The sequence below is a fragment of the Notechis scutatus genome, chromosome 2 (assembly GCF_049901735.1).
Source record: "Notechis scutatus isolate UNSWTSFEM ecotype Mainland chromosome 2, rNotScu1.2, whole genome shotgun sequence".
NCBI classification, from domain to species: Eukaryota; Metazoa; Chordata; class Lepidosauria; order Squamata; family Elapidae; genus Notechis; species Notechis scutatus.
In genome coordinates, this window is record NC_142010.1 from 23,757,245 (window position 1) to 23,782,284 (window position 25,040).

General features: G+C 43.0%; 1 protein-coding gene across 4 annotated transcripts in view; it reads right to left on the reverse strand.

Moving 5' to 3' along the window:
* The window catches only part of MTMR14 (myotubularin related protein 14), a 111,399-nt gene that overhangs the window by 68,271 nt on the left and 18,088 nt on the right, over window positions 1-25,040 (reverse strand). For all 4 annotated transcript variants that reach the window (XM_087954490.1, XM_087954492.1, XM_087954489.1 and 1 more), the window contains exons 6-10: window positions 22,731-22,853; window positions 20,941-21,014; window positions 15,075-15,145; window positions 13,033-13,107; window positions 1,904-1,970 (exon numbers count right to left, since the gene is read on the reverse strand). In XM_087954490.1, coding sequence (XP_087810616.1) covers window positions 1,904-1,970; window positions 13,033-13,107; window positions 15,075-15,145; window positions 20,941-21,014; window positions 22,731-22,853 — 410 coding nt within the window. The remainder of the gene's footprint in view (window positions 1-1,903; window positions 1,971-13,032; window positions 13,108-15,074; window positions 15,146-20,940; window positions 21,015-22,730; window positions 22,854-25,040) is intronic.

Genomic DNA, 25,040 nt, shown 5'->3' on the forward strand with positions numbered 1-25,040 from the left:
ATATTAGAAATCACCCAGGGGGAAGGCTAGCTGCGGTATCAATTGCAAAGAGGGGTTCATTTAAGCAGAATAGCATAAAATGGCGTGGCGTGGCATAGCATAGCATAGCATAGAATAGAATAACAGAGTTGGAAGGGACCTTGGGGGTCTTCTAGCCCAACCCCCTGCTTAGGCAGGAAACCCTATACCACTTCAGACAAATGGCTGCCCAATCTCTTCTTAAAAACTTCCAGTGTTGGAGCATTCACAACTTCTGGAGGCAAGCTGCTCCACTGATTAATTGTTCTGTCAGGAAATTTCTCCTTAGTTCTAGGTTGCTTCTCTCCATCCATTAGTTTCCATCCATTCCTTCTTGTCCTGCCTTCAGGTGCTTTGGAGAATAGCTTGACTCCCTCTTCTTTGTGGCAGCCCCTGAGATATTGGAACACTGCTCCTTCTTTTCATTAAACTAGACATACCCAATTCCAGCAACCGTTCTTTACATGTTTTAGCCTCCAGTCCCCTAAAACATCTTTGTTGCTCTTCTCTGCACTGACATCTTCTTTACATCGTGGCGACCAAAACTGGATGCAGTATTCCAAGTGTGGTCTTACTCAAGGCATTATAAGGGGTGTTTTCATGTCTTCTTCCCATATGGAAGTGAATAAGGAATAGCAAAGGCCTACAATGGATCTTCCATTTTGTCACATCCAAACCCACTGCCGCATGTCCTTCCCCTTAGGTTCAGCTGTAACACTCCTATAGTTTTTCGGAATTCCTTTCTACCCTTCTCTTCTATCAAAACCCAAATCTATCAGATTCTCCCAAAGAATTAAACTTTTCTGCATTTCAATACACTACGCAAGCATTTTAAGATATTGTTTTAAAGATTTTAAGATACTATGCCCAAGTGCCATATTCCTTCCTTCCTTCCTGTTTTGTTTTTGGAAATGAGCTTATCAGTCAATCAATTCTTGAGACCCAAGGACTGACTGAATCAATCACAGAATGAAGTGGCCGATGTAGGGGTCTCCATCCTTGGCAAGCTTAAGACTTGTGGACTTCAACTCCCAGAATTCCTCAGTCAGCCAAATATCTCTTACTTGCACACACAGTTCTCTACTTACAACCACTCATTTAGTGACCAAAGTTGTAAGGGCGCTGAAAAAAAGTTACTTACATCTGATCTTCACACTCATGACCATGGTAGTGTCACGTAATCAAGATTCAGGCTTTTGACACCTGTCATGTACTTACAACGGTGGCAGCATCCTGAAGTCGCATGATCTCCATTTGCGATCTTCCCACCCACCTTCCAATAAGCAAAGTCAGTGGGAGAGGCTGGATTCCCTTAATGGCCATGGTGATTCACTTAATGATGGTGGCCAAAAAAGGGCATAAAATCAGGCACGACTCACTTAATGACCACATTGCTTAGCAATGCGAATTCTGGTCCCAAGGACTTCCTATAAGCCAAATGTTGTTATTGTTGTTGCTGTTGTTACTGGTTTTTTTTTTTAAAAAATAGAATAAATACTGCCCTGATCTGTGTGGCGTAGATTGTAAGTAAAGGATAGAGAACTCAAACAAAAACAAAATCAGAGTTTTCCTGGCGGTTCAGTTAGCCATGAAGAATCCTAGGACTGTAGAAAAGCGATCAAGGTAATAAAGAGTTTTTTGACAGAAACAAAGAGAAGGGGCCATCTCCCCCAGGTACCAATACACTGGTCAAATATGGCAAAGATATCCTCTATTAAATCAAATCTATTGGTTTCACAGTTGGTTTCCCAATTTTTGCCTAATTATATCTCCTTAATTATTATTATTTTTTAACGATCGCTAAAAATTACAAGTTAGTTACGAAAATCCCCCAAATCACAAATTCACCAGAAGGGGGAAAAAAAAAGAAAAAAGAAAACCTCACCATCACTATTGATAATGGAGATCAGAAGCTTCAGGTAGTTCTGTGTCTGCTGTACAAGGTCCCAGTTCTGGGCGGGGAGGGGAGAATGGGAGAGGGAGAGAGAAAGAAAACAGAAAACATGAAGCAATAGGAGTCCATTGGGAGATGCATCCAACCCTGTTCAAGATTTGGTTTCAAAAAAACATTTAATCTAAACCTATCACCTGCTAACCCGATTTGTTTCTTTGAACATCTTGGCTTCGGTAGCAACATCTCAACTTCCACAAAACCAAATTCCCAAGAGCAACTTTCACCGATTCTATCTTTTCCTTTTCAGAGGTTCTAGTCTTTAGTGACATTTAATCTTTTCGCTTGGCATGCGTTCCTATCTAAGTGCAAGACCTGTTTTTCTCAACGGCATCTCTGAAAGGTAGATTGATATGAGAGAGAGTGATTAGCCCTTTGACAGAGAGTGAGTAGCTCGAAGTCTTCAAGGAAGGACTTCTAGTCCAACCCCTTTACCACAAAACCACGCTGGCTTCCTTGCTCCCGTGTTCTAGATTTAAGGGCATCCTTTCTCTTTGTGAAAATCCAGAACAGATTTGCCAAAAACCACGTCCATAATCAACAAGGACTGCCCACTCATTAGGTCCTAATGCAAATTATGAGAGAAAAGCTGCTTCCTGATGAAGTATAGCAGGATCTGTGTGGATTTAATTATCCACAAGAGTTAAAGTTGAAAAGGCATCAGTTCTGCTTCTTGAAAACATCTCAAACAATACTCTGTAGCATAAAGAAAGCCCACTTTTACTGAATTCTTAGAAACTGAAATAGATTTGGGGAGGATCTGCTGGCCATAAATGATCTTCATGTCTTCCTAGTCTTTCCAATACCCTTTTTTCATCAATCCCCCTCTCTTTAGGAGTTTTTGGCCTAGTCTTTTCCTTATTTTAAGATAATCTAGACCAGGGATGTCAAACTCGCGTCGTCACGTGACGTATCACAACTTTTTCCCCCTTTGTTAAACAGGGCATGGATGTGGCCAGCGCGTGACACATCTGGCCCGTGGGCCACAAGTTTGGCAGCCTTGATCTAGACGCTGACCTTGAATATGTCTGTCATGTTTGCAACTTAAATACCTGTCACTTGTGCATGGTCCTTCTCCTATCACTCACTTCCCAATATAGCCAACTGGGTGATTTTGAGCCAGTCCCTCCCTTGCAGACTCACGGGGTCATTGTTGTTGTGAGGAAAACAGGAGGAGGAAGGTGTGTTAGATAAGTTCAATGCCACAAGACATTTGTAAAAATAATGAAGGTGGGGTAATAAACAAACAAACAAAAGGAAAAAAGCAAAGGTGAATGTATTGCAGGTCCATCAGAAGAGGGTGTTGTGTGTCAGTTAGAGGGACCCAAGATTTGGGCTTTTTCTGTTGTGGAAACATCATTCCTTCTGAGGTAAGATTGGCCCCATCCTTGGTCCCTTGGTACTCAAATGCTTTGAAACTCATCAAATGTGGTACCCATTGCATTTTGACACAAAATTTTTGTCCCAGTACACATCATTTGTTTGCTACTCAATGCACAAACTAGAATTTGTCAGTATCAGCTGTCCTGTGGTTCACTATATTAGTCCTTATGAGAAAAATGGGTTTGGTAACTCATTGTTTTTGGTATTCATCACTCTCGGAACCAATTAACAATGAGTACTGAAGTACCTCAAAACATGGCTGTGTCAACAGACTTGGGGATTTCAAGGATATGGAAAATTGTTCCAGTGGGATATGCAACACTCTCTTTTAGTCATGCTTAACAATATGGGTATTTTTGCTGTGGAATGTTTTCATGGCTGTTTCTTTATGGTTATTTTTTGTTGTATGCCACCCGGAGTCACATCTGTGAGATGGACAGTTATATAAATACGACAAATAAATATAATTCCTAAAATTACTGTTGAGATAATGGAGGATAGGTTGAAATATATAATAGACACTTGTTATATTAACAGTTGTCAAAATACCAAGCAATTTCTTTTATATCTCAGCAGGACCCAAATTCAAATCTCTTCACTCCAATTTCATTCTGTGCTATAGCTCTTTATTCTAAAGAGAATATCTGAACTGCAATTTATTGGGTCTGGGTTATTTGGGGCGAGCACAGAATCTTCCAAAAATGAAGCAAAAAAACTGCAGAAAAAAATGGAGAAGAGGAGAAAGGGAGCAGAGTTCCCATATCTGAGTCATTACTCAATTGTTCAGGAGAATTAGGTCCCAGAGAATTATAGAGCACATGCAAGACTCCTAAAGCTGAGAAAAATCACTCCATGGCTCAATAACAAAGCACTTTCTGAAAGATTGATTAGAGTCTGTGAATATCCCTACTGGGTCCTGACCCACTTCAGCAAAACCCCCAAAATGGGGAAGCTGCATGACAAAAATAGGACATGTATGTTAGTAAAGAGGGGGCTCGGTAAAGGAAGACAAGTTTTTTATTACACAAAGGTTTTATTTTGGAATGACCCCAAGTCCTCGCCCTTTCCCTGCTACTACCCACTCACAATTCTAGCGCCACAAAGTTGGAGATAGCAAGAAAAGATCATCAGGTCTACAGGCATCATATATATGTGGTGATCCCATAGGTGCTCCCTCTTCACCCAAGTACCTATTAAAGAAGCCTTGACAGCCATCCAAAACAAATACAACACCCACCTCCCCAAGCACATCCTAGATCTGACCAACCACTGCCTAACCAACACATACTTCATCCACAATGGACAAAGATACAAACAGATAGAAGGAGCACCCGTCTTACTCGTTATCGCTAACCTATACATGGAACACTTTGAAACCAATGCTCTAGACAAATCCGAACACAAACCCAAACTCTGGCTTAGATATGTACATGACACTTTCGTAATTTGGCCACACGGGAAAGAAAAACTGGATAACTTCCTCAAACACCTCAACAGCCTACACCCCAAAATTCAATTTACCATGGAAACAGAAGCCAACAACCAACTTGCCTTCCTGGACGCTCTACTTTACAAAAAAACCAATAGCTTCCTAGGACACACCATCAACCGGAAGAAAACACACACCAACCGCTACTTAAACACACAATCCCATTACCACCCTGTACAGATCAACTCCACAGCCAAGACCATCATCTCCAGAACCAAACGCCTAGCTGACAAAGACCACCTGAGAACAGAATTACACACCCTCACTGACGTATTAATTTCCAACGGATTCCAAAGAAACACAATTACCAATCTAATCCTAAAGGAGACACCCCCCAGAAACCGAGACACAGAACAGGACAATGGTATCGCCCTCCTCCCCTACATCAGAGGCACCACAGATAAAATCAGCAAAATTCTCCATAGGCACAATATCAGGACAGCCTTTGGCACTGACCAAAAAATAGCCAACATCCTAAGAAACCCCAAAGACAAGATCCAGCTAGAAAACCAAGGAGTTTATGAAATACCATGCAACAATTGCCCAGCCACATACATTGGACAAACCAACAGGAGAATAAATGCACACATCGCAGAACACAAGAACGCAATCAGAAAAGAAGAAAATATTTCCTCCCTTTTCCAGCACCTTAAAGCCACAGGACATGAAATTAATTTTGAGGGAACCAAATTAATCTCCAATACTGAACACTTCAACAAGAGAATAATCAGGGAAGCCATCGAAATAGAGAAACATATAACATGAATAAACGGGACAATACCTCCCGCCTACCAGACATCTGGAAACTAGCCCTTATCAACAAACGAGTCCCAGCCACGAAAACCAACACCGGACCCAAAACAACACATGATGCCACCACCAATCTCCCTCACCAGACCCAAACCCAAACCCACCCCATAGACGAAAGGCAACCACTATCCAGAAACCAGACCACGGATGCATCACCAGCTGCCATACACCCCGACCCCCAAACCAAGCAAGCTGACACATGCCATGAACACATAGCCAGGCCTCAAACTCAGAGCCAAACCAAAACCCGGAACATCACATCACAGCCACCCACTCAGGATATCACATCACGGAACTCAGGAGGTTACACCACAAAACCTCAGGATGTCACAACACAGCCAACGACCCAGGAGATTACAGCAGAAGACCCAGAATGTCAAAACAATAGAACTCAGAAGGTCATCACACAGCCCATTACCCAGGTCGTTACAACACAGGAGGCTGATAGACACACAGCCAATACCTCAGCCACACATGTTCTTACAAAAAAGCCAGCCAATCTGCAAACATCAACTCCATCAACCAATCAAGAAATGACAACACAGCCAATCTCCCCACCAGTATATATAGGGAGACGGCAGCTTCAATCATGCTTTGCTTGCACAAGCACGAAGCCGAAAGCACCAGCCAATGCTGGCGAGTGGGACCTCGTCGAAATGTTGCCAAGATACTCTCAATCTTACACAGGAAAAGATATATATATATCTATAACTATATATAGCTTCCCCCTTGGCTTTGCTTGTCAGAAGGTTGCAAAAAGGGATTGTATGACCTCGGGACACTGGAACCATCATAAATATGAACCAGTTGTCAAGCATCTGAGTATAAATCGTTGTGACCTTGGGAATGCTGCAATGGTCATTAAGTGTGAAAAATGGCAATTAGCCATTGTTTTCAGTGCCTTTGTAACTTCGAATAGTACATTTACAAGTGTACTGTTGTAAATCGAGGACTGGCTGTATTGCACAGGCAGTCCTTAACTTACAACCATTAATTTAGTAGCCATTCAAAGTTAGAACGGCAATGTGACTTGTGACTGGTTCTTGCGCTTACGATCGACACATGACCAAAATTCAGGTAGTTGGCAACTGGCATGGGTTAATGACAGTTGCAGAGTCCCAGGTTATGTGATCGCCATTTGGGACCGAAAAAGAAAGGCATTGGGGGAAGCTGGATTCACTTAACAACAACAGTCATTCATTTAAAAAGCATGGAGAGGAGGTCGTAAAAATTGGGTGTGGCTCACTTAACAACCATCTTGCTCAGCAATGGAAATTCTGGTCTCCGTTGTGGCCATAAATTGAGGACCTCCAATATTGGGAAGGGGGGGCACCTTGTTCTGTGTTGCTTTTAAAGTTGTCTTCATCTAGGCCAGGGGTCTCCAAACATGGCCACTTTAAGACTTGTGGACTTCAATTCCCAGAATTCTCCAGTCAGCTTGGCTGGCTGGGGAATTCTGGGAGTTGAAGTCGACAAGTCTTAAAGTGGCCATGTTTGGAGACCCCGATCTAGGATGTAAATATGGTTTTATTTATTTGCATTTGTAGAGCCGCCCGATCTCACACAGTGACCGTTTTACATGCTTTAATGGATTGTTCGGTTTTATACACCTCCTAGAGTCCAATGGAATTGGGTGGCTCTAACAGATTTAAATAAAGAAATGACTAAGGAAAACCAATTTTCCTTCCCCCCCCTCCCCCGATTCACTTAACAACTGTGGAAAGGTCATAAAATGGGGCCAAATTCACTTAGCTACATAAGCTCTGGGCTCAATTGTGATCGTAAGGTGAGGACTATCTGTATCTTTCCAGTACCATTAATCATAGTGACCAAGAGTGCTGGGAATTGTAGTTCAGCAACATTGGATGGTTTCCAGTATCCTTTCCCAGAACAGATTGCAAAAGCCGCTCTTGTTTGGACTGGAGAGAACCTTTATTCCAATGTAATCCCCAGTCCTGAAATAATTTGGCTACATATTTTCCTTGGGCATCAATGCTCTTTTTCAGGGCTAGCTTCAATTTTTGTTGGGGTCTTTGTACCTTGCTGTCCTCCCCTCATAATCCTGTCAGTTAGTAGTACTCTGGCCAGCATTAGGCAAAGCTTCTACTGTTACGATAGTTATTTAAAATTCACCAAACTGCCCTCAAAGGGCCCTACAGGGTTGGAAAATATGAGGTCTGGCAACTGCTCGCCACTGACTAGAATACTAGCAGTTTTATTTTGTTTTTTTAGGGGCATGATCAGAGTTGGGATGCAAACCTCTCTGCAAGAATGCTCTGGACTAAACCCAAGTTTGCTTCTGGGCCTTTAATTTCCCATCAATTCTATCCTACCCCCACTTCCACAATTCAAGTGAAATAGCTGTACGTTTAAGTAAAGAATATTTCATCCCAATTTTGCCCCAACCGCAGCTATTAGTTGGTTTTCAGAACAAATCTATCCCAGGCAGATTAACTCTCTCCCTCCCCACTCCTCTTCCTACAACTGTGTTAGCACCACCTGGCTGCTGAGGGAATTGAAAGAAAATGACTGACATGCTACCACAACATTCTCACTGGCAAGGATGAATTAAAACACAGACACAGACACAGACACACACACACAATGGCAAGCTATATGCTTAGCAAAATGGAGATGAAACTGCAGGGCATCAGCATAATGTTAAAGACTATGGGCTTTGTCCTCTCAGCATTCTCAGTGCTACAACAGAGAGCAACCTACAGACGTTGGGCGTTATAGCTTAAGTAATTTTTAAAATACAGGTAGTCCTCGACTTACAACAGTTCATTTAGTGACAACAGCAGTGGAAAAAAGTGACTTAAGGCCGTTTTTCCACACTTACAGCATCCCCAGGAGCACCTGATCAAAACCCAGATGCTCGGCTTTTGCCTCATATTTATCACAGTCGCAGTGTCCTGGGGTCACGTGTTTCAGCTTTTGCGACCTTCCGTCAAGCAAAGCCAACGGGGGGCCGGATTCACTTAACGACCATGTAACTGAACAAAATAAATTATTCACTTTCTGGGGCAAGAAAAGTCGTAAAATGGGGCAGACTCACTTAACCAATGTTTCACTAGGGAACATAAATTTTCAGGCCTGTCAAATTCGTGGGCCGGATGCATCACGCCCTGGTCACACCCAATTTAGTGAAGGGGAAAAAAGGTTGCAATATGTCACATGACGCCACCATGATGCCGCCTGTTTGACACCCCTGTTCTACTCATCAGGGGCAGCCCCATGTAGAGCTCTTGCTCTTTTTAGGCGATATAAAGTCAGTAGAGCCTGGTTGGAAACTGGTAAAATAATTTTCAGAAAAGCCCATGAACCTAACAACTGCCTCCTTAATAGCAGAAGTACGGCAAACCCACCAGTTTTGCATAGCACAAGGTTGCTACTCCATCCGAAAGGCAACACCTAAGTGTTAAAAAACTTAGCTAGTCACCACTTCCCCCTCTGACTTTCCTGCACTGACACTGTAGTACAGGGCCCCCCCAACGTTTTGGACACCAGAGACCAGTTCCATGGAGAGAGGTTTTTTTCCATGGACCAGAGGGAGCATGGTTTCATGTCATGCCTGCATCCCGTAGATGGGGCTTCGCTTGTTTGTGCAGACCGGTTTCTGGCATGTCACGGGTGGGGACCCGCGATGTAGTAGATGTCGGACTCTGGGAATTTACTCATGTCGGACGCATCGCTGGGGCTGCGGGATTGATGGTCGTGTGGAATTGTTGAGACGGGAGAGGAGAGGCACGGGAGCCGACCGGAACCGTGTTCGTTGTAATGCCATGGACGCTAGCCTCGCTAGGCAGCTGAGAGGCACATGGACACTGATCAGTCATCAGGCTCATTTCTGGGTCGTGCGTTGATGTAAACCACCATGTGGGGATCTGGGGATATCAGGTGGGTGGGGGGTTATGATCCCGATTCAGATAGATTGGGGGGGTGGGAGGTAGGTAGGGATACAGAAGGAATAGATAGCATAGGGAGAGAAAGGAATGTAAATAAAGATGAGGGGTGACAAATAGGCACGGGGAGGAGGCACGGGAGTAGATAATGCAGCAGCGGATGTCAGCTGGGAGGGACTACAGCAGAGCATAAAAGGCACTGAGAGCAGACGCTCTCAATGCTGACTTTATTTGGGAAATACCATTTTTGCTTATCGGGGCTGGAGCTGCTGTAATAAACTTCGCCATACCAATTGTGAGTAGAGTGATTTATTAGCGAGATACTCCAGTACCCAGTTGGAGCTGAAAGTAGATTCCTATTGTAATTTTCAGGACATGAGAAAGATACACTGATATGGGATCCTTCGGTCTACAAATCAATAATGCAGCATCTGCTGCTACAGCCCAACTGCTGCTGTCTCTAGAATTGGACCCAACAGGCCCTGATGACTCATGTGACAAGTTATATAACTTTAAGGGGAAGGGCTTTCCCTCTAAGGTTGGCTTTTTTTTTTTCCCCCATCGCTACGCACTGCCCACAAAGTCTGGAAGTTATCTATAAGCACGATTATCTCACTTTTCAAGCCAAGTTAGCATTTTTTTTTTGACATGGTGACAATAGGAAGAAACTAGGATATAAATAAAGCTTTGCGTCGCTTGGAGAGCTCTAGCTGTGAAGCTTTATGCGTTTAGGGAGATGGCAGGGGGAAGGATGGTTAAAAAAAAAACCACCCTCATTTTTGGACGGAGGCATGGAAAATTGTAAGAGAAAATGTAGAATGAGAAGTTCTACCGAAGATGAGAGGGAATTAAGAGAGAATGAAAAGAATTGTTATTTTAGTTGAAATGCACAGAAAGAGAGATTAGAACTCAAAGAGGAATTCTAATTCCTCAGATGGCTAGGGGAAAAAAAAATCATACGAATTTGCAAGGAAGGTGTTGTAGTCTGTCGGCAGCCTGAGTTGGACAGTGGGGAGGAACATGGGCCAGTCTGGGAGCCTGGGGAGGACTTGGACGAGGGATCTGCGTCCGATACAGAGATGGGGCCAGGGCCATCTGGGAGTTATGTGCTGACTCCGGAGCCTCCAGAATCTGACAGCAGTGAGGCAGAGGAACAGGGGGAGCCTGTTACCAGTGCATGGTTGGGCAGAGCTGCCAGAAGGCAAGAACAGTTAAGACAAAAGGGCCAACTTGGCAGTAAGGCTTGGAGGTGATTGGCCCTCCCATAAGACATAAAGGAGGAGCAAAGGGACATGAACCTTTGCAGGAAGCAACTTTGTTCACACTGGTCAGTTTGAAACCTGAAGCACCGTGTTGAATTTGTGCTCCATTTGGCCTTGTACAGCTAATTGGCAATTTAGTTGTTGGCAGCATTTCAAGAAAGATAAAAGGTGCGTGCTTATCAAGACTTATCCTGAAGGACTTTGGCAGACTTCTGTGGGACTATTTACAAACTGTTTGAGACTCATTATGGGTTGTGAATGACTATAATTCACAGCCGTTGAAATAAAATAAAAGGCTTTTGGGACTAACCTCCCAATGCCTTCCTAATGTCTCAGGAAGCCTTGGTCAGAACAGAAGGATAGATTCTTCTTTTTAAGCCATGACTTTACCATTGTAGCTTCAACACTGAGCAAGGCTTTCTGAATATAGTCCAGAAAAGTCAAAAGTATGACCTGGTCCAAAGTTTTGTGTCCCATTTCTAGGGAGAAGATAAAGGATGGAGAACTGCTCTTCTTCCAAATATGGATTAACTATACATCTCTGCAACCCTCGTTATACAGGTAGTCCTCGGCCTACAGCTGGTCACTTAATGACTGTTCAGATTTACAACAGCCTGTAAAGAACCCCTGGTCATCCTAAAATTATGGTGGCCCCTCAATCACATGACCAAACCTCAGGTGCTTAGCAACCGGTCATCTTTATGACCAGTCATGGCATTCTGTGGTCACATGACTATGATTCTGAAATGATTTTTTTTGCTGGTCTCTGGCAAAAAAGACCCACTTGAATGAAGTTGTACTTATGACTCTCACATTCACTTAACAACTGGGAATTCACCTAATGGCCGCACTATTCACTTACCACAAAATTTGTCATAAAATAACTTCCGATCATGTGGCATCTCAACTTATGACCATAAAGACTGACTGTAGTCGTAAGTCAAGGTCTACCTGTCCTTGACTTATGCAACGATGGCTTCATCCAATCTACAGGCCCCACCCCTAAGGAAACATCTAGGTTTTCAAGGACTCATGAAATGCCAGCAGAGCTGGGGCGAAAAGAATCCCAGGAAAGCGGGGAGTTGTATATTGTTCCAAATGACAGGTGTCACAAAACAGAAGGTTCATTTCCTAGGTCCCAGCAGATCACACCGGTTCACAGATCGGACCTGAAACATGCCTACCCTGCTGGATCTAATGGGTCAGGCTGAAACAATGAGTCAAGGACAGTCTTGCAAATAACATAGCCCCATGTCATTAAGGGCTTTTGTAAGCTGTCCAGAGTAACTGAGAGTTAAGTGGGCAACCATACATATTTTCTCAATCAATCAATCAGCACCCAGAATTACACCTGGAAGCCCGCAAGCAGCCAATGCGGCTCATGGAGCCGCGATGTAGCATGCATGTACTAAGGTTTTCTCATAAACTACCCATGCCATCACATTCTGGACCAACTGCAGACTCCATGCAGTCTTCAAGGGCAGCTCCATGTAGCCCACATTGCAACAGAGCAAGGCCTCCCCAATCTAGGGAAGGGCACGTAAGATGAAGCTATGCAAAAGCCCTCCTGGCTATAACTGCCGCCTGCTGTTCCTCATACATGAGTTGTAAGATCAGGAGGCCCCTCAAGATTATGGACTCGACTTGTCTGGAACAGTGAGATGGAGGAAAATCTTCAGATATAAGCATTCAGCCGACCACTGCCGAACTGGTTGCTGAGATCCACCAAGAACCTTATGTGGAGTCACTTGGAAATTTAACAAATCACTCTTTTTGCCCAATATGCTGGCTGGCAGAGCAAATAACTGGAAAGAGCGAACGTATTCTCAACTAAGAAACTCCTGGACAACCTGCAAAAATAAATTGTTCTCAGGTTCAGAAAAAACAAGAAAGTTATAACAAAACTAATGGATAAGGCTTTACAAAGCTGTCTGGAAACGCTAAGAAGCAGAGGATAAAAGATGAACTCATGCATTTTATATGTTTATTACACTTATATGCCACCCATGTTGCTATCTAGAGCGACTCAAATTTCGGACAATGTGACTTGAGCATTAATCCAGGCAGTCCCTTCCAATACTTTCATGTACGACGAATCCTGGATCAAATGAGTGCAAGGCAGAAGCCACGGCAAACCCCAACCCAAGAAACAGTTCTACAGTTTGTCACTGCAAGAAAGCGAGTTTCACAAAGACGCTCCCTTGTCCTCCTTACCTGATATTCACTCCAATCGATGTTCAAAGGCTTGGTAAGGGAGATTGGGATACTTAAGGGAGCGTCTACATAATCCTGCAAATAAATGGGAATATTCATTCTTTCAATAATCAGGTGGTGTGACAAAACTAGGTTTAAAAAATATCAGAAACAGGAAAGTATCATTTGCTTTTGTATTATTCTTGCAATACCAAATTATATACCAGTCAGGGAAATCCAACTCTTTCAGTCAAGATCTATGCATATTTTACGGCAAACATATTGCTACGAAAACTCCCTCCCAAGTCCTTGGAATCTTAATTCTGCCTTAGCACAGCAGAACGATGATTGTCTTGGTATGCCCATGTTCCTCAGTGGCTTCCATTCTTCCCAGGGCACTGATTGGATGGCCATCCAACGTCTTACATGCCTGAATTTGACAGAAATTGTCATGCCCCTGTCAGAATCTGATTCTGAGGGGGAGGCCGAGCAGCTGACAGGGAGTGGGAGTGTGTCTCCGTTGGCTGTGGAAGAAACTGGGGAAGGGCAAAGTCCCTCTAGGCAGAGCAGGAGAGAGGTAGTGCAAGGCAGAGGGAATTCAGAGGAAGATCCAGGTCCACCTACTCTTCATCCTAGGGCACGAGGGAAGAACGGAGAAGGGAGCAACTTGAGTAGTGCGGCTTACGGAGGAGGAAAGGGCCCTGATTCCCTTCATTAGCTGCAGCTGGGAACACAGTGTTTAAAAAGGGAGGTTGCACACAGCAAGTTGTTGGAAGCAAATTGTGAGTTATCTTTTATTGTCGAGGCTTATCTGGATTCCTGGCGTCTTCCCAACTGTGTGTGTTTGTTGGCCTTTCAAGTCTGCAATTCCTTATCCTGCCCTGTCCAGTTAACTGCTGCAGCGTGGTTTGTGTGGATTTTTATTTACAGTTTATAAGTACATTGTTTTCAGACTGAATCTCCTCCACTTAAAGACTGTTCTGGTGAGAGTTTTTTCTCCAGCCGAAGGTAACTGGACATTGGGAGCAAAGTTGGAGGTATTAAAGGGACTTTTCTTACTTATGTGACTGTGTTGGCTTTGTGCCACGCCCTGGGTCATCACAGAAATAATGCTTTGCCTGTGCTACGATTCTTACTTGCAAGCAATGGTATTGCCCACTTGTCTCCTTCACAGGCAAGGAGGAGAAATCCTATTGGTGATTATGGTTTCAAAAGTGTTTCTCAATGGGGAAGGCATGATGATGATGATGATGGAGGAGGAGGAGAACGAAGCAGCAGGAAAAGGCTGAAAGCATCTAGTCTTCTACTGGCAGCAAACACAGGAGTGGGGTGGGGAGCAGCCTGATAGGCACTTTTTTAGCAATGAGGCTAAACCGAGTTGCATTTTGTGTATTTTTTTGAGAGGCTGAGGATTGTATGGGAGGGGTGATGATGCAAAACTAGTGGTGCCGCATGACAGACTGGACAGTCACTTGTCCGAAATGGTATAGGGTCTCCTGCTTGCGCAGGGGGGATGGATTAGAAGACCTCCAAGGTCCCTTCCAGCTCTATGGTGATTAAGGGTGAGATTTCAGGGCTATTTCCTGCTTGGGAGAGATTGGGTTTAAACCCCTCAAGTCTGTTCTAAAGATTCCCTTCAGTTCTTACTATACAGTATATTTCAAAACTGTGGGAACGGATGTTATTTTCAGCAGTTGTATCAAAAACAGCCAACATCTCAGTAGAGAGGTCCAGCAACATCTTAGAAGAGAGGTCCAGACGTGGCCCATAGGTACAGGTAAAAGCCTTCTAGAGGCCTCTTGGGTTCACTTGGGGCTAACTTTACATTAGACAGAGCAACTGGCTCAATTCAGGTGACAAATGCAAAGTTTTCCTATCCACCTAAGCTAACATCTACATGTCACTGGCCTGATCACGGTTTCTGGGCTGGTTGTTTTCTTCCAACAAGTCAGGGATGTTGATTACAAGCTGAGACAAGCCAAAGTGTTCTTACAGAGACCTAGTTAAGATACCTCCCATTCAAACAGCATTTGGGCGAGTCTGTTTTGCTGCCTGGCCCATACCTGCTTCCAGTTGAAAACCAGTCCTTCTGCTGCGTAATCTCGTTCCTTGTACTCCTTGAAAAATTCGCAGCCTGTGCAAGAAGAAAAAAAAGGGGATGGGGAGAAAGAAAAAATGGAAGGAATGTAAGCACTCCTTGTAAGCGGAGGTAAAGGAGCTCCTCCTAAGGAATCACAGATCCCAGAGTAAGCAGTGTTAGAGCCACAGCTTGACCCTCATTAGGTGTTTAGAGCAGTGCTTTTCAAACTTGGCAACTTTAAGATGTGTGGACTGCAACTCCCAGAATTTCTCTGCAAGCATGCTGACTGTGGGATTCTGGGAGTTGGAATCCACATAAATTAAAGCTGCCAAGTTTTTGAAAGGCACTGTGTTAGAACAACAATCAGCCCAACCTCTTGCAGCAAGACAGGCAAGCAAACCAGGATGAACAATTCTCAGCTGGAATCCAACATAGCTGGTAAGCAAAAGCCTGAGCTAGCTAAAAGCTTCAGGAGCTTATTTTCAGCTCTGCCTCCATAGCTTATGTCAGAGATCAACTAGCAGTTCTCCAGCTATTAATCCCCCCTGAAGTTGGTACCTTGGAAATCTGACATAGAGTTGATTGCCCAGAGAGACATTCTGGGGGAATCCTCGACACTCAACAAGCTAAGGATTGTGGCTACAGCCAATAGCAGAAGACGACCACTTGGCTAGGAAGGTACAGAAGTTCTGGGGATATGGCAGATTCGGTACCCCTGCTCTAAACCATATGCTCCCGGACTGTTTTATTAAACTGCCAGATAGGATCCAAGGTACAATATAGGTAGTCCTCAACTTATGACCCCTCCCCCCCTCAAATCTGGTTCCAAAGTTTCAACATTTGCACACACCCCTATGATCATGTGACCGCATTTCGGGCACTTGTTGTAGCTGGCTGCACCATTCCAGTCACATGACCCATAGGCTATGACCTTCTTTTCCAGAGTTTCCACTTTTTCGACAAGTTTCCAGTAAAATTAATATATGGATTTGTTTAACAACCATGGTATTTGCTTAATGAATGTCATAAAATCAGGTCTAGTCACATGGGTGCCTCAACTTACAACCATCATGACTTACAATGGAAATTCTAGACCCCGTTATGAATATAAGCTGAGGACTATCTGTAATGCTTCTGAACTGAGAAGCATAAGCTGTGTGTGTGTGTGTGTGTGTGTGTGTGTGTCTTGGTTTTCTGCCCCAATGCTGAGCAAGTGTTATGTTACATTGCAATACAGAAGAGAGATATGAAGTCAGCCATGACAACGGATAGGTGGACCTAGGAAGGAACAGGTTTGGATGATATAAAATGCAAAAGTTTACAGAACTGTCCCATTCTGATTCTCTCTCATACATGCAAAGACTCAGGTAGTGCCTAAATGGATTCAGAGACGGGGGAAAAAGTATGTTTTTTTAAAAAAAAAAAAAACCTCCAACCTAGTTTCTTGGTAATTTTCAAAACCACGCTCTAGAAGGAAACTTCATCCATGGCTTGATGTAACTTTAATTGGAATATTCCCTCTGCGGGCTCTCATCCATTAAAAGACAACGAGTGTTTATGTGCTCATGTTTCCCATGTGACACACTCCCAAGGAACACCTCATAATGCACAAGGACTTTCCAGGTCAGTATTTCTTAGCCAGAATTTCCTGGCAGTGCTTAGCTCCTTGGTCTGTGATTCACGGAAGAGAGATCAGATTCAGGAAGAGCCAAGAGGAAAGGGGGAAACCCATTTTCAGCATCGTGTTGAGAAGCCAATCTAAATCCTCTGGTTGTATATTATCCTTGCCTGCTGCACCGATTTTCAACCTCATTAATTCTAATGAGATGTTGAACAGGCTTCCAAAACCAAGGGGGCGGAAAAGGCAAACCACACCCCACATCTTAAATAAATATTGTTCAGACACAATGAACCACCTGATCTTTTGATGGGGGAATCTTTCATTTGGGGGAGAGCCGCTTTCAGAAATGATTAAAAAAAAGAGTTCTTTGACCAGGTGAAAAGTTGCAGCTAACGTTCCCAATGAACAGTGGATAAGCTGCGGTTGGCTGGGAGCCTTTTGGCTGGTCACTCTATCACAGTCCATCTAACTTCTCAGGGTTGTTGCGGAGAAAATAGGAGAAAGAAAGAGCATGCTTGCTGCCTTGTGTTAAACCAGTGGCCTTCAACTTCTTGGGCACTAGGGAAGGGTTCCACGAAGAGACGTTTTTCCGTGGACTGGAGGAAGCATGGTTTCGCGTGCTGCCTGCATACATGAGAGGGGGCTCTCTTGTTTGTGTGACCAGTTTCTGGCACCCTGGTCTAGGTGGCATCTTGCTCAACTGTAATAACTGCAAGAAGGATCTTGGGTGTCCTAGTGGACGATCACTTAAATATGAACCAGCAGTGTACGGCAGCAGCCCAAAAAGCCAATACAACCCTAGGCTGCATTAACAGAGGGATAGCCCTATGCTGCCCCTTTTGTCTCAGTTGTGTAGGGATATGCACCCATGCTGGTGCTCCAAATGTGTGCATGTAGCTTAGGTCAGGTTTTCTGCCATGCCACCGTGTGAATGGTAATTCACCTGTTGTTGAATTAACAACATTATTCAATATATGATTACCACACATTATTGCTCCTCCCCACAAAGTTTCAGATAATCCTGAATCTGACAGCATAGTATGAGCCACTGCTTGTATTGTTTGGCCTCGTCTTTCTATAAAGGCATTATGTTGTGGCCTATATGGTGCAGACTTTTTATGTTCAACACCTGCCATCTTCAGTCTGTTTTGGAATTTATTGTTTATAAATTCCGTACCATTATCAGTTATAAGAGTTACTAATTTCCTTTTAGTTTTTCTTTCTGCAAATTTAAGCCAATTAAAGAAATTTTGATATGTTTCCGTTTTGCTCTTCATTAGATAACAGAAACCATATCTGGAATAATGGTCCATTATACTTAGTATATAACGAGCAACTCCCACACTTGGTTTTTTAGGACCTATAATATCAGCAAATACGACCTCTAGAGGCTCCTTTGTCTTAAATCCATTTAATCTATTTGCTGGTATTACTCTGCTTTTTTCTTGATTACAAGCATTGCAGTGCAAATACTTACTGCAAGGCTTTAGTTTTATACCTTTAGATAGTTCTACCGTTTGTTTAAGCATTTTAAAATTTATATGCCCTAAACGTCTGTGTAACAAATGTATGCATTCATCATGAGGTTTAACGTTATTATACACTGTGTTAGCTACCTCTAATGAATTATCATTTAACACATACAATTCACCTTTTAAAGTTGCAGTCACTTTTTTACCTTCCTTTTCTATTATGCAACTTTCTCCCCTAAAGGTAACTACATAACCTAGTTTAACCAAAACTCTAACTGAAAGCAAATTAAACTTAAGTTGTGGTACATATAACATTTTTACATTTTCTTTTATGCAAGAACAATATGCTATACCTTCACCTTTAGCTTTCAGTTTCCAGCCATTAGCTAACGATATCTGCTGTGAACTTGTGGACATCTTAACAAATCTTTTCTTATCATTCGTTATGCAGTGCGATGCTCCACTATCTACAACCCATAAATTATTATTCACAGTTTCGTTGCTATACATGGCTAACTCTATGCATTTTTTTATCCTTTTGATGCCTTTTAGCATTCTGGCTGGCATTTTGGCTTTTTGCTTTCTTGCAGAATCTAGCCAAATGTCCTTTTCCTCCACAATTAAAACATTTTTTAATTGTATAGGCTGACGAAGATATTTTCTCTTCTTCACATTGTGGGTTGTTTTTCCCTTCTGAGTTGATCCCTTTCAAGCCTTCTCCTGGCTTCTTCAATTAATCTGCCAGTAATATCAGTTAATGTAAGATTATCTTTTGGCAGAACTTCAAGTGAAGTTACATAGTCGTCGTAGCTCTCATCTAACGAAGACAAAATTATATAAACTTGATGTAGTTCTGTGAAGATAAGTTCTTTTTCATGCAGTTCCTGAAAAATTCTCTTCATAGTGTTTATATGACTCAGCATGTCTCCATTCTTTTGAAGATGTGTTCTAAACAGCTTTCGTGTAAGATTTATACGTGCTCCTACACTGTCTCGAACATAAATCTTCTTTAAATTCTCCCAACATTTCGCAGCTGTTTCTTCTCCACGAATATGGACAAGCTGCTGGTCAGAGAGTGTCAGTCCTATTATACAGAGAGCTTGCTCATTCTTCAGTTTATATTCTTGTATTTTCTGGGCATCATCCTCATCCTCCGGATCCCATGCATCTACCTCTGGTGGGTTTTGAATTATACTCCACAAACCTTCTCTTCGTAGAAGTAGGCTGCATTTCATAGACCATGAAACATAGTTTGTTCCATCCAGTTTGGATATTAGAGACAAACTTTGTAAATTGACTTGTGCCATCTTTTTCTGGATATTAAACTATAATTAATAAAACACAGATGTCTGTTTGCAGTATTGTGTAACTACACAAACTCTCACTTTCAAGCCTGTTATATCCTGGTTAGTCTGACTGTGCACCTGGGCCCATAACCAGTGTTAGGGATGTACACCCTAGCAGAACGTGCAACGGTAGTCAGGCAGGCAGGCAGATATGTGAGATAAACGTTGTTGTAGTTTACACTCAGTAAAACAGATACAATGTGCTAGTTAAATAGTTTATTCCAGTAAGATTGTTAGCATAGTCAAACAGTCCATATATCATACACTAAGTTCAGTCCGTCCGGGGATTATCCATTAGCAAAGTCCAGTGTCGAAAAAGAGGTCAGTAAACTTACAAATAATCAGTCCAGTAATATATCTCTTTTTGCAGTAGAGATATGAAGAAAATCAAACCTCTTTTCTTCGTTCAGCAATAGCAGGGAAAACAAGCAGTTATCACCATCAATCCATCATTGTCAGCAATCCAGTAAAAGCCAGCAAACAGTGAGCTCTCTTGCTCCCTCTTAGGGTGATTTTACAACCGCACCCAAAATACATGGTCTGCATTTAAAGTGATACACACAATCATAGTCTATATATATATTATTTTACTCAAACTAAGTTAGGTAACCATGTTATTCCTAACAGCAGTGTTCCAAAATAGAAGGCAGTAGCCCCCAAACTTTTGGGCACCAGGATCTGTGGGAAAAGGTGTTTCTGCAGACCTGAGGGGGTGTAGTTTTGTGTGTGTGCTGCCTGCATCCCACAGATGGGGCTTCAATTGTTTGCATGCCCCAGTTTCTGGCATGCTACGGACTGTGGCAGTCCACGGACCAGGGGTTATATAATAAAGGTGGGACTAAAAAAAACTTTAAAAAAGAGCCTGAAATATAGTTTCTCGTGAAGATTAAAAACTATACAGGTAGTCCTCGACTTACAACAGTTCACTTAGTGACCACTCAAAGTTACAGCAGCACTGAAAAAAGTGACTTATGATAGTTTTTCAGAATTACGAGATTTGCAGTATCCCAATCATGTGATCAAAATTCAGAGGCTTGGCAACTGGTTCATACTTACAACCGTGGCTGTGTCCCAAGGTCATGCGGTTATGGCTTTCTGACAAGCAAAGCCAATGGGGAAGCCAGATTTACTTAACTACCGGATGACTAACTCATCAACTGCAGTGATCCACTTCACAACTGTGGCAAGAAAGGTCGTAAAATGGGGGCAAAACTCACTTAACAGAGGTCTCACTTAACAACAGACATTTTGGGCTCAACTGTGGTCGTAAGTCAAGGACTACCTGTACAGTACTTGGCATCCTGTAGTCTTTCACCTCGAGTCTCTGAAATATCTTCTATTCCCAATTCATCTATAATAGTATCAAGTATTTTGCTACTGCCCAAGTTTTAATCCATTGCTCCAACCTACCTGGGTAAGGGATGGAAAGGAGAGTGAAGTCAGCATAGCGCTGTGCTTTATCCACTTTCTCAGAAGACGTCACACTGAAAGAGACAAGCAAATGCACCGCGTGGGGGTGAAATTCTTTGGCAATATTTAGCAACTATCCAATATTATGAAGCCACTTCACTACACCTAGAAAGTCTGGGTCTATTTTCTTTCACATTTGCGAAAGAAACGTAACTACATTTTCTGGCTCTCAACAATTAAGGCTGTAAGACAGTGCTGTGGTCAGTTCTCACTCTTAAAACCTTTGAACAAATGGAGCTTTTATTTCTGGGAGATGTGGATAACCACAACAACAAGAAGAAGATGTCATCATCCAGGAATTTTAGATTCCCCACCCCCCCTCTATAGCAATCAGGATGACTTCCTGCTTTTTATCCTCACAAATGAGATGGGCAACAGCACTTTGCCCGCAGTCATCAAATGAGGACAATTTTGTCAGAGTATATTCATGAACTGGAAAACAAGGTCAGCCAATGAATAGGCGTAGCAACTAAGTCAGCCAGTGAGGAAACTGAAACTAAAAGTACCTTAGGTGTGGCAGCTATGTTAAGCTCTGCAGCTCCATTAAGCTCTGAGACTGTTGAAGATGAAACTGCTTCTCTCCTCTGCTTGCCTGCTGAACTAAAGCGAAACTGATCTCTGTTTCTGTGTGCTACTGAAGTTACGCGCAACATGTTTCTGTCTGAGTTGGCTCCATGTTGGAGAAATCTACAACTGGTTTGTAAAATCTACTTATTATGTTTATAAAGATGTTAAATGAAGCACCAGCCATTTATTTTTTCTGGTGCTGAATGAATGCTGCAAAACTCTTGAATACATTTGTGGTAGAATAAGAATTTCACAGAATAATAGAATTGGAGGCGACCCTGGAGATCTTCCTAGTCCAACCCCAGGAAACCCTGTACGGTACCGTTTCAGACAAATGGCTGTCCAACCTCTTTGAATCTAGTTATCCCTGAGGCTGAAGCCCAGCTCTAAGTTGTGGGTGAAGAGATTGGACAACCATCTGTCCGAAATGGTAGAAAGGTTTCCTGCTTGAGCATGGGGTTGAACTAGAAGACCTCCAAGGTCCCTTCCAACTCTCTCTTAGCATTCCTCAGCTGGAATGTGGCTCAAAATCCCCCTGCTGCATCTGGACTACATCACGCACAGGTGCTGTTGTGGTTTGCCGGTAGCAGGTGCGGACGGCTGAGGCCTCGGAGAGTGAGGACTGAGATGAGGGCTTGCGTGTGATGCAGGGATGGGGCCAGGACTATCAGAGAGTGGGAGGCTGCCTTTGGAGATTGTGGAGGCTGGCAGCAGTGATGAAGAGGTTCCTGAGGAGCCTGTGCCCAGTGGGCGTGCGTGCAGGGCTGCTCGAAGGAAAGAGCAGCTGCAGCAGCACGGGTGACTCTGGAGGTGATGCAAAGTGATAGCCCCTCCCTTAAGGGATAAAAGCCAGCCCTCAGAGGTGGGATTCTTTGCAGGAAGCAAAGAAGTTCTTGCACTTCAAGTCCTCGTGGACATTCGGTCTATCCTGGTTTGTTTTCGGAGACTTTTGGCTTTGAATATTTCCTTGCACTTAATCTTGTGGTTCTTGGCAGCCTTGCACAACCTTGACAGGGCTTGCTCTTATCTGGGAAAATTAGTTTTAATAGCGCTTTGCTGTGAATGAATAGAATTCACAGAAACGCATTAAAAAGGTTTTGCTTTTATCTTATGTTTTGCGTTTGTTTGATTTGAACGAGGCTTGGGTCAGAACAGGTGCTTACTTCAATCCAAACTTCACTTTCTTGTTCTCCACCATCAGGTCACAGATGTATGCAACTGACAGATATCGCAAGAGCTTGATGTCGTGACCTCGGACTTTGTCAAAGAGTTGCGAGTCTGCATTTCTGAAATGAAGGAAAAACAAGGCTTAGCAATCCATTAGGGGAAATCAAAAGGGTTTAGGAAGCCGTGCGTGCCAGAACAGCCAGAATGCTTTGTGGGGGCAAAGATCCTGAAAGACCCATTCATTTCAAGATATATCTATCTATCTATCTATCTATCTATATCTATATCTATATCTATATCTATATCTATATCTATATCTATATCTATATCTATCTATCTATCTATCTATCTATCTATCTATCTATATATGATATGGTTGTTTTCCGTCATTAGTTGTTCTTTCTTTAGCAGAATCTCATCTGCCATCATCAGGCTTCTGTATTGGCAGATGAGATTCTGCTATCTACTTAAAGACAACTAAATCGTATCTATCTACCGCGAAAACTTAAGAAAACATATATATATATATATATATATATATATATATATATATATATATATATATATATATATATATATATATATATATTTGTTTTTTGCAAGGGAGGTGCCTCCAAGAGATAGCATCCAGCTCAGGACTCAAGCGTTTGAAGTCCTCTATGTAAATGGGTCAAAATAAGGGGTGAAGAACTAGGGAGAAAGACATTGCTAATAAACACAATAACTCTGACAATTTGATTGGTTTGGATACAACAGCTCCCAATTCATCTCTCACCTCTCACCTCCCCCAAATCACATTCTCCAGAATCTCTCTCGATTGGAAGCAAAGTCAAACTAGATAAACTGTTAAGTGTTGTTAATTTTGTGAGTTGAAGTCCACAAGTCTTGAAGTTGCCAAGGTTGGATGCCCCTGCTCTATAGAGAAGAATTTTAAGTGCTTAATCTGCATTTATGATCTAACATTGTGATACTTTATGGAGTGTGCAAAACACATTATTCTTGCCTGAGAAATTTTAGCTTTTGTGAGATTTCAGTGCAATTTCAAATTTATCATTTTTTTAAAAAAAATCTGCTATAAACTACCTTGACTATCTACAAGAATTTTTTTAAAATTCTATTTTATTTTAACTTCAAAAGAAGAAGAACTTCTTTTGAAGTTAAAATAAAATAGAATAAAAAAATCTGCCATAAACTACTTTGAGCAACTTCAAGCATATTTCTCGAAGTTAAAATAGATATTAAATAAAATTCACAGCAATGCTGTAAGACTTTCATCCTATGGCCTACACAAGTCTTGGCTCTACCTATCTCTCCTGATAGCCCTTAATTTTATTTATTTATCACATTTTTTGAACTGCTCATCCCCCTCACAGAGGGAGGCCCAATAAAATACTTATGTAACCAGTTATATAACTTTTATAGCAGGACAATGGCTATTGCTTCAGCTACCAACTTCTGAAGTTCCAGGGATGTTTATAATTGTTTTGCACTGGCACAACAGAGATTCAGGAAACATAACCATTAATTATTGCCCCTGTAATTTCAGGTTAGTGAAAGAAACTTTTTGATGAGGTTTGTGTTGGTGACAGAGAGAGAGAGAGAGAGAGAGAGAGAGAGAGGGGGGGGAGGGGGGAGAGAGGGGGAGGGGGAAAGAGAGGGAGGGTTGGAGAGGGAGAGAAAGAGGGAGGGAGGGAGGGAGGGGGAGAGAGGAAGAGAAAGAGGAAGGGAGGGAGAAAGAGGGAGAGAGGGAGGGAGGAAGAAGAAGAGGGAGAGAAAGGGGAGGGGGGAGAGAGGGAGGGTTGGAGAGGGAGAGAGAAGAGAGGAGAGAAAGGGAGGGAGGGAGAAAGAGGGAGAGTGGGAGAGAGAGGGATGGAGAGAGAGAGAAAGAGTGAGGGAGGAGGGAGAAAGAGGGAGAGAGAGAGGGAGGAAAGAGGGAGAGAAAGGGAGGGGAGGGAGAGAGGAAGAGAAAGAGGAAGGGAGGGAGAAAGAGGGAGGGGGAGGGAGAGAGAGAGAAAGAGGGAGGGAGGGAGAAAGAGGGGAGAGAGGGAGGGAGGGAAGAAGAGGGAGAGAAGGAGAGGGGGAGAGGGAGGGTTGGAGAGGAGAGAAAGAGGGAGAGAAAGGAGGGAGGGAGAAAGAGGAGAGTGGAGAGAGAGGGATGAGAGAGAGAGAAAGAGTGAGGAGTGAGGGAGAAGAGGGGAGAGGGAGGAGAAGAAGAAGAGGGAGAGAAAGGAGAGGGAGAGAGAGGGAGGGATGGAGAGGGAGAGAAAGAGGAGGGAGGGAGAGAGGGAGAGTGGGAGAGGGAGGAG